This window comes from Notolepis coatsorum (assembly GCF_963971535.1).
Source record: "Notolepis coatsorum genome assembly, chromosome: 12".
In the NCBI taxonomy this organism is placed as follows: domain Eukaryota; kingdom Metazoa; phylum Chordata; class Actinopteri; order Aulopiformes; family Paralepididae; genus Notolepis; species Notolepis coatsorum.
The window spans coordinates 95,593,135-95,608,593 of record NC_140176.1 but is presented as its reverse complement, the minus strand read 5'-3'; the positions used below and the strand labels follow the sequence as shown (position 1 = coordinate 95,608,593).

The following is a 15,459-nucleotide window of genomic DNA, read 5'->3' as shown; positions in this document are numbered from 1 at the left end:
GATTTAGTTATATTATAATAAAATAGAAATTAGATAGTATATAGAAGTATAATACATTATATAAGTGTGTGTGTGTGGGGGTGTGTGTGTGTAAATGAATTAACCTAAATATGTAGTTTGACTGATAGATAGACAAAATGGGTTTATTTATGTTGATTTAATTTGGTTGTGTTGATGTTAAATTTTTATTTATTTTTTGCAAAATGGGTATATTCTGTTTGGTTTTACACAATATGTCTATCGGTGTGTTGTACGTGTGTAGGGGCAGGTATATATAAGATTTTTTCTTCTTCCTGTTCCTTTCGGCCATGGTATTTTTTGTGAATTATGTGAATATGTACTGTTGGACTGTGGTGATTCCATGTACGGATAAATAAAATGATGATGATGATGAGGTCGGGTTGGAGGAGCGGAGGCCTCGTGCTGGAGTGTAGGGGTGGAGTTGTTGGTCGGTAGGAAGGGGCCAACCCGTGCAGGGATTTGAGTTGTTTCCTTGTAGGTGAGTGACACTGCTGGGTTGATGAAACTGACCGCGCAGCATGTCAGAGACAGAGAGTACGGATATGAGAGGCTTTCTGTACGTTTTGAGGAGTTGTTTCCTTGTAGGTGAGTGACACTGCTGGCTTGAAAAAATTTACCGCGCAGCATGTCAGTCACAGAAACAAATTTTTATTTTTTTATTGGGATTTTAAAATCAGTTAAAGGCAAGAGTATAAAAATAGGTCTTGAGCTGTGCTTTAAAGCTATCCACAGAGGCTGCCTGTTTTATATGTAGTGGGAGATTATTCCACGCCGTCGGCCCATAGAAACAAGAGGCTGCTTCGCCATATTTTTTATATTTCATTGTAGGCACTTCGAGCAGGTCCTGAGGGGGCGGTTTGGAACATATCTATGTAGGCAGAGGTAGGACGGTGCCAGACCATTAAGAGCTTTAAAAACAAGCAAGAGAATTTTTAAAATCAATCCTAAAGACAACCGGGAGCCAATGCAGTGAAGCTAAAACTGGAGTAATATGTTCCCTCATCTTAGTTCTAGTTAAAATTCTGGCTGCCGAATTTTGGACAAGTTGTAATCCGTCAGTTGTTTTCTTTGGCAGGCCAGAATAAAGTGCTTTACAATAATCAAGCCGAGAGAAAACAAAAGCGTGGATTAGCGTTTTTGCATCATCCAGGGACAGATAGGCTCTAATTCGTGCAATATTTCGAAGATGAAAGAAGGCAATCTTCGTAACATGATTAATGTGTGTATTAAAATTCAATTCAGAATCAATAATAACCCACAGGTTCTTTACTGCAGTGTTATTTTCTACATTCAGGTTACCCAGTCTACTTATTATCAATTCTCTCTGCTCACTAGACCCCACTATGAGAACTTCTGTCTTATCCTCATTTAGCTTGAGAAAATTCTCACTCATCCAGCCTTTTATGCTGGACAAACAGGTCAACAGCGGGTCTAGAGCACAGGGCTCGTCTGGAGCTACGGAGAGGTAAAGCTGGGTATCATCAGTATATAAATGGAAGTTAACTCTATGATTGGTAATAAGTCCACCCAGCGGCAGTATATACAGGGAGAACAATAAAGGGCCAAGAATGGAGCCCTTTCGCTAGATTGACAGAGTAGCTTCTACCTGTTAATTAGGAATAAAACCAGGACAAGGCCGTGCCTGACAGACCTATCCAGTACTCGAGACAGTGCATTAAAATTGTGTGGTCAATTGTGTCAAATTCAGCCGTTAAATCTAGGAGTAAGAGAACGGATACATCTTTATTGTCCGCAGACACCCCAAGGTCATTGATTACCTTTACAAGTGCTGTTTCAGTGCTATGGCCCCTCCGGAAGCCAGATTGGAATTTGTTATAAACCTTATTTTTCTGTAAAAACGCATCCAGTTGATGAAAAATAGTTTTTTCTAAGACCTTGCCCAGAAAAGGGAGATTAGAGATAGGTATATAATTACTCAACACAGAGGGATCAAGGTTGTGTTTCTTTAATAAGGGCCTAACTACAGCCATTTTTAGTGAGTCTGGAAAGACGCCTGATTGGAGAGAGCTGTTTACAATATTTTTTTTTTTGATCCACTTTTTCTCCCATTTTTTCCATATTTTTCTCCCATCCCAATTTTCGTATCATCCAATTCAACCCTCCCCTGTCACGAACGCTGTTTCTTGCCTCCCACAAGCCGGCTGCAATGTGGACTAAGTCATACATAGCACAAGTCCCCTCCGGTACTTGAGGTAACAGCAGTCGCATCTTTTCACCTGCGCAGCTCGATCTCTCAGTGTCGAGGAGTAACGCGTGGGAGGCTCACGCTGCCCCCGACACTTCCTGATTCTACTGCGCAGGCGCACCAACCGACTTGTAGGAGTCGCTTGTTCACAACGTTCGATCCCCACCCTTCAGTTTTCCCTCCCCGTAATACGGCCAATGTGTATTACTGCGGACGACCAGCCAAACTGAAAAACAATGTGGAGAGCTGGATTCGAACACGCGAATCCTAGCGTCTCCACACTGGTGGCGAGTGCCTTGCCCACTACACCACCTAGCCGCCAGAGCTGTTTACAATTGTAAGGATATCTCCAATCACACTGTCTAAAACCTCTTTGAGGAAGGGGGTGGGAATGGCATCCAATGAACAGGAGGATGATGACATTTGCGATATGGTTTTGCGGAGTTCCTCTTCATCAATTGCACACAATGTTAGACTTCCCCTGGAGCGATTTATCCTGTTGCATATAGCACCACTAGCAGTTTGAGAGTTTGTGCTAGGAGCATCACTCATAATACTAGCATGAATGTTAAGAATTCTATTATCAATCAATCAATCAATCAATCAAATTTATTTATAAAGCACATTTCACATGACGCGTGTCAACCAAAGTGCTGTACAGAGGGTAAATACACAAGATACATATAGACAACAAACACACTCCGTTTTATGGGAGGGCACACAGGCAAACACATAGAAAAACAGGGCATGAGTCAGTGAACGGGAAAGGCTAGTAGGTACAAGTGGGTTTTGAGCCTCGATTTGAAGGCATCTATCGAGGGGGCGAGCCTAATGGAGGTGGGGATGCTGTTCCACAGTTCAGGGGCTGCGATAGCAAAGGCACGGCCCCCCCTGAGCTTGAGGTTAGACCTCCGGACTGTCAGGAGCCTCTGATCGGCTAACCTGAGGGACCTGGTGTTGGAATAGGGGGATAGGAGGTCTGAGATGTAGGAGGGTGTGTGACCATTAAGGGCTTTAAAAACAAATAGGAGAACCTTAAAATCTATCCTGTAGCGTACTGGGAGCCAATGAAGGGAGGCAAGGACAGGGGTGATGTGGTCTCTCTTGCGGGTTCCGGTCAACAGTCTGGCAGCAGCGTTTTGTACCAGTTGTAAGCGGGACAGGGAAGACTGGTTAATGCCTATATAGAGGGAGTTGCAGTAGTCTAATCTAGATGAAATGAAGGCGTGGATGACTCTCTGAAGGTCTGCAGGGGAGAGAAGGGCTTTGAGTTTGGCAATGGTGCGTAGTTGGAATAAACATGCCTTTACCACTGAGTTTTCTTGTCTGTCAAATTTAAATTGTGGATCAAAAATGACCCCTAGGTTCTTGACATACGGCTGACATCCTTTTTATGACATATCAAAAAAGGATGCAAACTCATTACACTTAGCTTTAGTGGCAGCGAGCGACTGCTTGTAGGACTGGGGGGGATTTAAGAGACCTTCAATGGTGGAAAATAAAACTCTGGCATTTGTCTTATTCTCATTAATAATGCCTGAGAAATACGTCTGTCTTGCCAACTTTGTTGTAGGCAACTGTAGTTTGCTTTAAAAACTGTAGGTGGACAGTGAGCTTGGTTTTTCTCCAAACTCGCTCCACTCTACGACATTCCCTCTTAACACATTCAGGGCCATTGGGATCCGTCTAATCCCATTCTATACGGCCAGCATTTCATAATAAACGTTCATTGTGCGTGAGGCTGTTTGTAGAGCTAAATCTATACTTTATATTATTGCTATCTGTCCATTCTCATTGTCAATTGACACTATAAACTGTCCCTTCAATATGCCTTATACAAATAATTTTTTCATCAATACGTTCCCATTTTATAGCGTCGTGAATATGAACTATATACCGGAATGTTAATGGCATTAAGAAAAGTTATACGGTAATTATTTTGTCTCGTCTTGTTTTAGTCAACAATATCAACATACATGAAGAGAAATTTCATCCTGGTTTTTGTAAATGACATTTTTGTGTCCTCAGTTGTGGTCAACGATATTTAATAAACTATTTAGTCTCGTTAGCGTCACATGGTCTTCAATAACGTGACGTCACGTCTCGTTGTCGTCATGAAAAAAACCTTTGTTGACGAACATCTTTCGTCATCATTTTAGTTGACAAAATTAACACTGGTTGGTCGTCATCCAGGCAGAGATGTCAGACAGACAGGCCGAGATCCGCTCAGAGACGTGGATATCTGAGGGAGGGAAGGAGAGGAAGAGTTGAGTATCATCGGCATAGCAATGTTACGAGAAGGCATAAGACGTGATAATGTTACCCAGTAGGGATGGGTACCGTTCACATTTGAACCGATACGGTACCGGTACCTGTGAATCGATACCGGTACCCAACGGTACCCTTTTTCGGTACTTTAGTCTCTAAAAATGTAATCTACCTACCTCAGTTGTGAAAAAAGAAAATCCAAACTTCAAATAACTACACTTTCGACCGTTTTCGGCTTGCCATTGCCCCGACTGCTTTGTTGTTGAATCAAGTCAAATCCTAGGTAAGCGTATTGTAGAGGAGCCAAAGCTATATATTTATGTTATTGTATTATATTAATCTTTATATGTTTATTTTTATAACCTTACATTGAAACGGCATTAGGAATATTGATTGGATTTAGATAAAGTCATTGAACCGTAGTAATTTGTCATAATGGAACATTCTAGACCATTCGTGATGTCATAATCAAATATTCTAGAACATTTGTGTATATATTCAACAATAGAAGAGCTCAATGTGCATCTTGAAACAGTGCTGAGCAGTACTGAACAGATGGACTAAACAACATAGATTGAAGCCTACTGTTTTGCTGTGGAAAGAGCCGGCAAGTTGATTTATGGCTTTCAGGTGAGGAGGAATTTTCATGTGTCGAGTCAGCAGTGATTTTGGAGACTGGGAAAATACAGTTTTCTTACCTTCTAGTAGTGACGTGAATATTTAGGAAAATGGCTTTAGGATCACTTCTGTAAAGAAAGACTTCGCTGTGGAAGAGAAATAAACCATTTGGATATCTTTGTTTTACACCGGAGCGGCTGTGGACCTTATTTTTCTTTATCAACGAACGTACTACTCACGAGTAAGCAACTTTAACCAGTAGAGTGGAACGTCGGCCCTGATACGTATATTGTGCGTGTGAATGGTGACATGAAAAGAAAAAAGGTTAAAAAAAAAATATATATATATATATTTTTTTACGGTATCTCGCATGAATCGATACTCGGTAGTAGCGACATGTTTCGGTAAGTACCTTTAAAAGTACCGAATTCGGTACCCATCCCTATTACCCAGAGATTTAGTGTAGAGGGAGAAGAGAAGGTGTAGAGGGAGAAGAGAAGGTCAATATTATGCTTATGGAAGGTGTCAATCAACTCAGTACAGACTTATACATTAATTGGTTTATCTTAAAGGCCCACTTGCATGTTGTATTTTTGTTCAATAAACAATGTGACTAGGCCAACGGTGACTTTCATGAAGAGGGGAAAAAAATTATCGAAATTGACCCAGTTTTAGCGTTTTTATCAAACATTTTGTCTGCCCAACCACAACCACCACACACGTGGATATTTTAATCCATGGTTCATAACGTGCGCGTGTCATCTTAATGATGACATCACAGCAGGTACAGGACAGCAGGGGCTCTGAGAGTCACAGGCAGGTAGTGGCAGGAAGCAAAGCCTTCTTGTTACTACTACTAGCCGAGGATCTAGTCTCTGTTTCACCTAACACTAGTGTTCCGTGATCATAGCCATTTATCTCTAAAGCTAACCACTATTTGTAAAAGCCACAACCACGTTACCATATTTGTAAATACTAATGTTTAATACCGCTGGCGGTATCCCATCTGGCCGACGATTTCTTGGGAGAATTCAGAGTGCTGAACACGGTGCCCACAGAACCTCGGTCCACAGATGAATACAGCTGGACCCTCTGGTGGACGGTAGCTGCCGGTCCACAACGAAGAGACGTGAGGCGACCTCACTCGGGGTAGAGCGCCGTCTCACCTGGACTCCTCTCGGGGGGGTAGTTCCAACACTCAGCAGTGTTGGCCGTTATCCATGGAATAATCAAAGCACCCAAAGCATGTAGATAATCCAAGCCGTGGAAGGCTCGCCGTCGTCCGGGTAAAGTAATCCAATGTACAGGTCCACTCGTCCTGGCCCGGAGCTCCTCGGATGCAAGCACCACACGTGGTCTGCCCAGCCTGGTTAAGACTCCAGATAACGTCAGGAACGATGGGGGTACTGCTCACTTTATAACTCTAACCGAACGATGCACCATACATAATAGACTATTATTAACTTAATAGAAATACGTCCCACTCGACGGTATAGTGCCAAACTATGACAATTCAACTATTAATCCACACGATGTCTCAATGCCTATTCTGAGGCCAAGTAGGCCTTACTGCACCACACGTGCGTCGTGGGTGAGGCTTCGCGTCTGTTACTAGGTTGGAGGGTAAAGGACTAATGGACTAAAAAGAAAGTTCTACTTTACTTGCGCCATATATATATGCGCTGTGAACAAATAGTACCATTCGTATTTCGCCAGACGTATTCCTACGCGGAACCGGGCTTGCCACGACATGTTTGTCGGCACGATTGAACTTGAACCAAGGGGCATGGCTGCTGGCGCCAGGTTCTCGTCCAATGGTAGAATGAAACTATTATGGGCTGTTAGTAGACTAAAGGGATATTCAGTGCATATTGTACAAGGAATATACAGGGGATATCAAACGATATACAAATACTATTAAATATATATCCATAAATAAATATATATATTCGGTTTAATCTGATCCTTCACAACACCCCGATTTAAAATGGTTCTCTCCTCTTTGTATACATTTGTCCTCACAAACAAAGTATTCTGCCAGGGAACTTATGGCCACGACCGTAGTTATAAGGTGTTTGAGCTTGTAACGTTAACGTTAGTTAGCTATCGTGGTAGCCCCTTTCGTGTCTGTGATGCACCGAGTGCTATCCGAGGGGCTACTATCGTATCAACATGCCGTGACGTGTAGCTTGCTAGCCGGCATGATGCGTGCAGTGCTTTGCCCCACAGGTCTGAGAAGAGGACCTGCACATTTTACTCGTTCCCCAAACTCTTTTACATGCCCCGATTTAAAATGGTTCACGACAGTAGACATAATGCTAACGTTAGCGGGGTAACGTTAGCCAGAGCCATATAGCCAGCTTGGTACTATGACCCGGACGGGCATAAGGCGACAGCCTAACAGACCAATAGCGCTGCTGTACTGAACAACAGGCTGCCTAGTGGTACATGTAGTTATTTTTTTACGACATTAAAAACCTTATAACTACCTTGTTTAAACCAAAAATGCAGTTGTAGCTGGTCCATCAAAGTCTCCCGACGATTAAACCCATTTGCGTCTTGTAAGGCGTCCATTTGGATCAAGGAAATAGCTTTCTGCACTCGTCAAACTCCATTGTAGTGCATCAGAAATAGGGGAAAGTTACCTGCCGTGACGTCACGGCACTGATAGCGTCTGATACGCTTTTTGATTGGCTCCATACATGTTATTTGTGCGTGGACATTTTTAACCCTTTCTGAGTGGAATTTCCGGTGTCAAATGGAAAAAAATAAATAATGAAAATAGATACCAATGATGTAAACTACCTATAATTGAAGAGTAGGGTTTAACCTGCAAGTGGGCCTTTAACCACGCCCCTTTCATAAGACCGGCCCCCTTGTACAGGCCTCACTCCTTTCATACCTCAAGAACCGCTTGTTGTAGAGACTTTTTTTTTTTTATATCCACTTTTTCTCCCATTTTCTATATTTTCTCCCATCCCAATTTCGTATCATCCAATTCAACCCTCCCCTGTCACGAACGCTGTTTCTTGCCTCCCACAAGCCGGCTGCAATGTGGACTAAGTCATACATAGCACAAGTCCCCTCCGGTACTTGAGGTAACAGCAGTCGCATCTTTTCACCTGCGCAGCTCGATCTCTCAGTGGCGAGGAGTAACACGTGGGAGGCTCACGCTGCCCCCGACACTTCCTGATTCTACTGTGCAGGCGCACCAACCGACCTGTAGGAGTCGCTGTCCACAACGCCCGATCCCCACCCATCAGTTTCCCACCCCCTAATACGGCCAATGTGTATTAGTACGGACGACCAGCTAAACTGAAAGCAAATGTGGAGCGCTGGGCTCGAACAGGCAAGCCCAGCGTCTCCAGATTTTGTGGCGAGCGCCTTGCCCACTACGCCACGTAGCCGCCCTCGCTTGTTGTAGAGACTTAAGGGAGGTGTCAATCAATCAACTCAGTACAGACTTCTTCATTCATTGGTTTAGGTTAACCACGCCCCCTTTATGAAGCCACACCCATAAACCATTTCATATCTCGTGAACCATTTGTCGTAGAGACTTGCGAGAGGGGTCGTTGAACTCTGCAAGGAGATCCCCTTTTATTGGTCTATGTTTTCCCCACCCCCTATGCTTAAGTCCCGCCCACTTATTGTATCTTTTGACCGTTTGTCGTAGAGAGACTCTTGAGAGGCGCCGTCGGACTCGGCTGGAAGACCCTCTCCCGTTGGCTGGCGATGCACAGGCATCACCCACACTTTCACAATTTCCTCCGCAGAATTGTCTAGTTACTGTTATATTGTTATCTTGTTATCTCTGGTGTGATTAGTAGTATTGACAATATTACTGTTATCTTGTTCTCTCTGGTGTGATTAGTAGTATTGACAATATTACTGTTATCTTGTTCTCTCTGGTGTGATTAGTAGTATTGACAATATTACTGTTATCTTGTTCTCTCTGGTGTGATTAGTAGTATTGACAATATTACTGTTATCTTGTTCTCTCTGGTGTGATTAGTAGTATTGGCAATATTACTGTTATCTTGTTCTCTCTGGTGTGATTAGTAGTATTGACTATTACTGTTATCTTGTTCTCTCTGGTGTGATTAGTAGTATTGTAGTATCGATAATCAATATGTTGAGTTGATTACCTTGTGGTTTGAATTGAATTAGGCACCTCTGTAGCTTTATCATACAGTTACTCTATTCTAAGGTCGATACGCTCCGTTTCACCTTTGACATCGCATCAAATGCCAGCCATGTTTGCTTGCTAGATTTACAACTTACTTAAGATTTCGGGGGATATTAATATACGGTATGTTCTAATTTGTAGACATTTCAATACATTTTTCATTTATTTTTCTTAAATGGGGGTTAAATAACACACACAAAGTGTTCAGTATTGTTTTGAATAATAGAATAGATTCATTTTCAACTTTCCTAACGCATAGCCTCCTCAGTCTGGACTTGCATTGTGCTTCTTGCTGTTGTCTCCTGTACGACTCATTAACTATTCAGTGTTATCGACGGTGAAAAGCTCTGCTCTCCCGCCCACAGACCACTCCGAGAATGGATAGCCAAGCTGAAGGGAGAGTCCACAGACAGCGATGAGGACTTCGCCTCTAATGGCAGCACTCCGTGCAAAATCCTGGACAAAATCCGGTAGGTCCACCTTCGCAGGATTACGTCATTGTTGTTTCTGGCCAGTCCACCTCGCTTGAAATTGCAATGTATTTCCAATGTACACATTTCTAAATCGTCTTATATAAAGCATGAACATTGGCCTGGTGTACCTTTCTGTGTATATTCATCCACAATCTATAGCTCAACATGAAACAATTCGCAATTAATCGTAAAATAATTACGTCAAATTTATTTTATTTCAACCAAAAATGCTTAAACAATAATGTTAGTGATGGAAGGGAACTCATTTTGTGCAAACATGGAAAGCTTGCCAATGTTCATAAGGCAGAATTATTACAATAGCCGATAATAAATTTTCCCAATGATGAATCCCTATACGGGTGTACCGCGTGGGAAACTAAAGCGACGTCAGACTACACCTCCCTATTGAGTGGTAGTCTCGGTTTCTGCTTCAGAGAAGGTCATAGTGTTGCATTGTGACGCGAAGATACGTCTGCCCTGTAAAAAAAACACACATCTATATTTGGTGCCTTAGGATCTAATCAAGATGGATACCGGGATGATATTTACATGCTGCCTGGTTCAGACAGACGGACAACCTTGAGAATTTGAGTAGGCTGTATTAATTTACATTCGACATATTTAACCAAGAAAAACTGGGCACGGGTAGAGAGATGCGCCGATAAAAGGGCACCAGGAACATCTTTTGTTGGCATTATTTGCAAGAACCTCGTTGGAACTGCATCACTGAAACAAATAACTTTATAATGATACTCCTGTGTTCTGAGTTGGAAGAAGAATAGCATAGAGTGTAGAACGACAGCTAGTTATACAGTTAAATATTAACAGATCCGTTGGGATGTTCTTATGGAATCTTGCTTGGCACTGCATTATAATCCTCTCTTATTATAGGCGTAAAAGCATCGATATAAGGCAGAATAGAAAATAATAGAAAGGTCATTGTACCAATACAATGAAATTAGGAGTGCTGCTCCTGATCAATGCAGTTAAAAACAAAATAGACGGGACAACTACTACACATATCATTCACTCCATACTACACCTATCATTCACACCATACTACACATATTCATCCCTCCATACTACACTTATCATTCACTACATACTACACTTATCATTCACTCCATACTACACATATCATTCACTACATACTACACATATCATTCACTCCATACTACACATATCATTCACTACATACTACACAATTATCACTCCATACTACACATATCATTCACTCCATACTACACTTATCATTCACACCATACTACACATATCATTCACACCATACTACACATATCATTCACTCCATACTACACACATCATTCACTACATACTACACAATTATCACTCCATACTACACATATCATTCACTCCATACTACACAATTATCACTCCATACTACACATATCATTCACTACATACTACACATATCATTCACTCCATACTACACATATCATTCACTACATACTACACAATTATCACTCCATACTACACATATCATTCACTCCATACTACACAATTATCACTCCATACTACACTTATCATTCACTACATACTACACAATTATCACTCCATACTACACATATCATTCACTACATACTACACAATTATCACTCCATACTACACATATCATTCACTACATACTACACAATTATCACTCCATACTACACATATCATTCACTACATACTACACATATCATTCACTCCATACTACACAATTATCACTCCATACTACACATATCATTCACTCCATACTACACAATTATCACTCCATACTACACATATCATTCACTACATACTACACAATTATCACTCCATACTACACATATCATTCACTACATACTACACATATCATTCACTCCATACTACACAATTATCACTCCATACTACACATATCATTCACTCCATACTACACATATCATTCACTACATACTACACAATTATCACTCCATACTACACATATCATTCACTACATACTACACATATCATTCACTCCATACTACACAATTATCACTCCATACTACACATATCATTCACACCATACTACACAATTATCACTCCATACTACACATATCATTCACTACATACTACACAATTATCACTCCATACTACACTTATCATTCACTCCATACTACACATATCATTCACTCCATACTACACATATCATTCACTCCATACTACACAATTATCACTCCATACTACACATATCATTCACTACATACTACACAATTATCACTCCATACTACACTTATCATTCACTACATACTACACATATCATTCACTACATACTACACAATTATCACTCCATACTACACTTATCATTCACTACATACTACACATATCATTCACTCCATACTACACATATCATTCACTACATACTACACATATCATTCACTACATACTACACAATTATCACTCCATACTACACTTATCATTCACTACATACTACACATATCATTCACTCCATACTACACATATCATTCACTACATACTACACATATCATTCACTACATACTACACAATTATCACTCCATACTACACTTATCATTCACTACATACTACACATATCATTCACTCCATACTACACATATCATTCACTCCATACTACACAATTATCACTCCATACTACACATATCATTCACTACATACTACACAATTATCACTCCATACTACACTTATCATTCACTACATACTACACTTATCATTCACACCATACTACACGTATCATTCACTCCATACTACACATATCATTCACTCCATACTACACATATCATTCACTACATACTACACAATTATCACTCCATACTACACATATCATTCACTCCATACTACACACATCATTCACTCCATACTACACATATCATTCACTCCATACTACACATATCATTCACTCCATACTACACATATCATTCACTACATACTACACATATCATTCACTCCATACTACACACATCATTCACTCCATACTACACATATCATTCACTCCATACTACACATATCATTCACTCCATACTACACATATCATTCACTACATACTACACATATCATTCACTCCATACTACACACATCATTCACTACATACTACACATATCATTCACTCCATACTACACACATCATTCACTCCATACTACACATATCATTCACTACATACTACACATATCATTCACTCCATACTACACATATCATTCACTCCATACTACACATATCATTCACTACATACTACACATATCATTCACTCCATACTACACATATCATTCACTACATACTACACATATCATTCACTCCATACTACACATATCATTCACTACATACTACACAATTATCACTCCATACTACACATATCATTCACTCCATACTACACATATCATTCACTACATACTACACAATTATCACTCCATACTACACATATCATTCACTCCATACTACACATATCATTCACTCCATACTACACATATCATTCACTCCATACTACACATATCACTCACTCCATACTACACATGGATTCTTAAAAAGTATTGAATGTATTAAATAAAAAATAAAGGCCTTAACTCATTCACGGCCAATCACGTAATATTACGTGTTTGCTCGCCAACCGTTGGGCGCCAAACACGTAATATTACGCTTAGATCCTTTGATCTTTTCCCTCTGATCCCTCTGATTCCATCGGCATTGGAATTGCAATGCCGATCGAATATCACCAGGTGGCAGTATCGTCTATGTCTGAACTGGAATTGCATTGGCGTGGATACACAGTTACCTTCTTTTTTTTTGGTAGGGGCTCCTGCTTGAACAGATTCACATTGATCGCCTCGAAATTCCGTTGCCTAAGCGTATTTTACCATCGAAACTTGTATAGACATATAACACTGGTAATCGCGATGGCGATGCGATCACTTGGAATAAATCTTTTTTAGAATACCTTCTGGCTAAGGTAAGGTATATTCTATGTCTATTTTACCGAACCTGAAACGTGTTTTTCTAACGATCACAGTTCTGTGTTTCACCGGACATAAAACATGCTCTGCAAACATGATCACAGTTTGAGTTAAAACGCCCCACCCCCCTTGATGATTTTGTGAATGTACATATGTACATGTTATATTTTGATTTGGGGGTTCAGGGAATCAACCAGAACGATTCGGGCTTATTGTACATAACGCGTTTTATCTCTCGATCTATGAAAAAATACTGGATTATCTTGGAAATGCGTGATGTTTAGCGTGTAATAAACTACAAACTACAGTGTGTAGAAACACATTTTTTTTCCATGTTGCACTACAAGTATTGTCTGTCAAATGAGCCACACCATTGTCTCCACAGCTATAAGTACGGAATGAGTGCAACCAACAGAGGTCCTTATGTTTGTGGGGAACTATTTCAGCAACGGAGTCTACTCTCGAGAGCACAATATTCAAGTTCAATCGATAACATTGGCTTCAAGATACAGACTGAGAGGGTAGAAAAAGTTGAAATTCTTAGATTTCTTTTTAGAAAAATTTGAAAATCTCTGATACGTTCGACACAGGTTAGCTAGACAAAGAAACCGTATACATGTTAGCTAGCTAGCTAGCTAGCTAGCTAAGAGTTAGTTAGCAAGCTAGCGAGCGATCATAGCTAACAAGCCAAGTTAGCTAGCTACGATATCAGCTAGCTAGGTAAAAAAATAGCTAACGTTAGCAATCGATAACGTTACGTTAGTTGAACTGCCCCAGGCATTTGCACTCGTTATGGGAAAGTGCAAATTTAATGAGAACTGGCTCGATAACCCAGTGTTTGCGTCATGGTTGGTCCCAGTCAAAGATGATCATGAGGCCCGCTGCAAACTGCAAAAAGGATTTTAAACTCGGGACGATGGGGGTGAAAGCAGTCGAGTCGCACATTTACATTTACATTTAGTCTTAGCTGACGCTTTTATCCAAAGTGACTTACAAGTTCTGTACGACAAGACAGCAAGAAGGGTACAACTCTATCAGCTGAGTAACAATGTTCATCAAAGTGTTGCGTGTTACAGTGTGTAGGTTAGTTTATTAGGACAAGTGCATGACAGTAAGGTTAGTCAGGGTTAGATTTTTTTTTTTTTTTTTTTAATCATTTCAGATAATGGTTGAAGAAGTGAGTCTTTAGTCGACGGCGAAAGATTGGACGGGATTCGGCTGTCCTAACTGGGATGGGTAGTTCATTCCACCATTGTGGGGCAAGGACTGAGAATAGGCGGCTTCTCTTTGATGACCCTCCCGGAGCTTGGATAGGAGTAGGTCTGAGGCGGCCAGAAGATGCAGAGCGTAGGGGTCTTGAGGGTGTGTAGTTAGAGACCATTGATCGGAGGTAGGTGGGAGCGGTTCCCTTTGCCGCACGGTATGCTAGGTCGAGGGCCTTGAAGCGGATACGTGCAGCAATGGGGAGCCAGTGCAGGTCCCTAAGAAGTGGGGTGACATGGGCCGACTTCGGTAGGTTTGAGATCAGGCGGGCCGCTGCGTTTTGAATGAGTTGAAGAGGCTTGGTGGCAGTGGCCGGGAGGCCACCTAGCAGTGCGTTGCAGTAGTCGAGGCGGGAGATGACTGTTGATTGGACGAGGAGTTGGGTGGCTTCTTTTGTCAGGAAGGGGCGTATCCTTCTGACGTTGCTCAGGAGGAATCTGCAGGTTCTGGTTGTCGCTGCGATGTGAGCAGAGAAGTTCAACTGGTCGT

General features: G+C 41.2%; 1 protein-coding gene across 1 annotated transcript in view; it reads left to right on the top strand.

Annotated features, from left to right (window-relative positions):
• dcp2 (decapping mRNA 2) overlaps positions 1-15,459 on the top strand; it is a 54,888-nt gene that overhangs the window by 19,931 nt on the left and 19,498 nt on the right. The window contains exon 7 of the mRNA XM_084326518.1: positions 9,665-9,769. Within this exon, the coding sequence (XP_084182644.1) occupies positions 9,665-9,769 (105 nt within the window). The remainder of the gene's footprint in view (positions 1-9,664; positions 9,770-15,459) is intronic.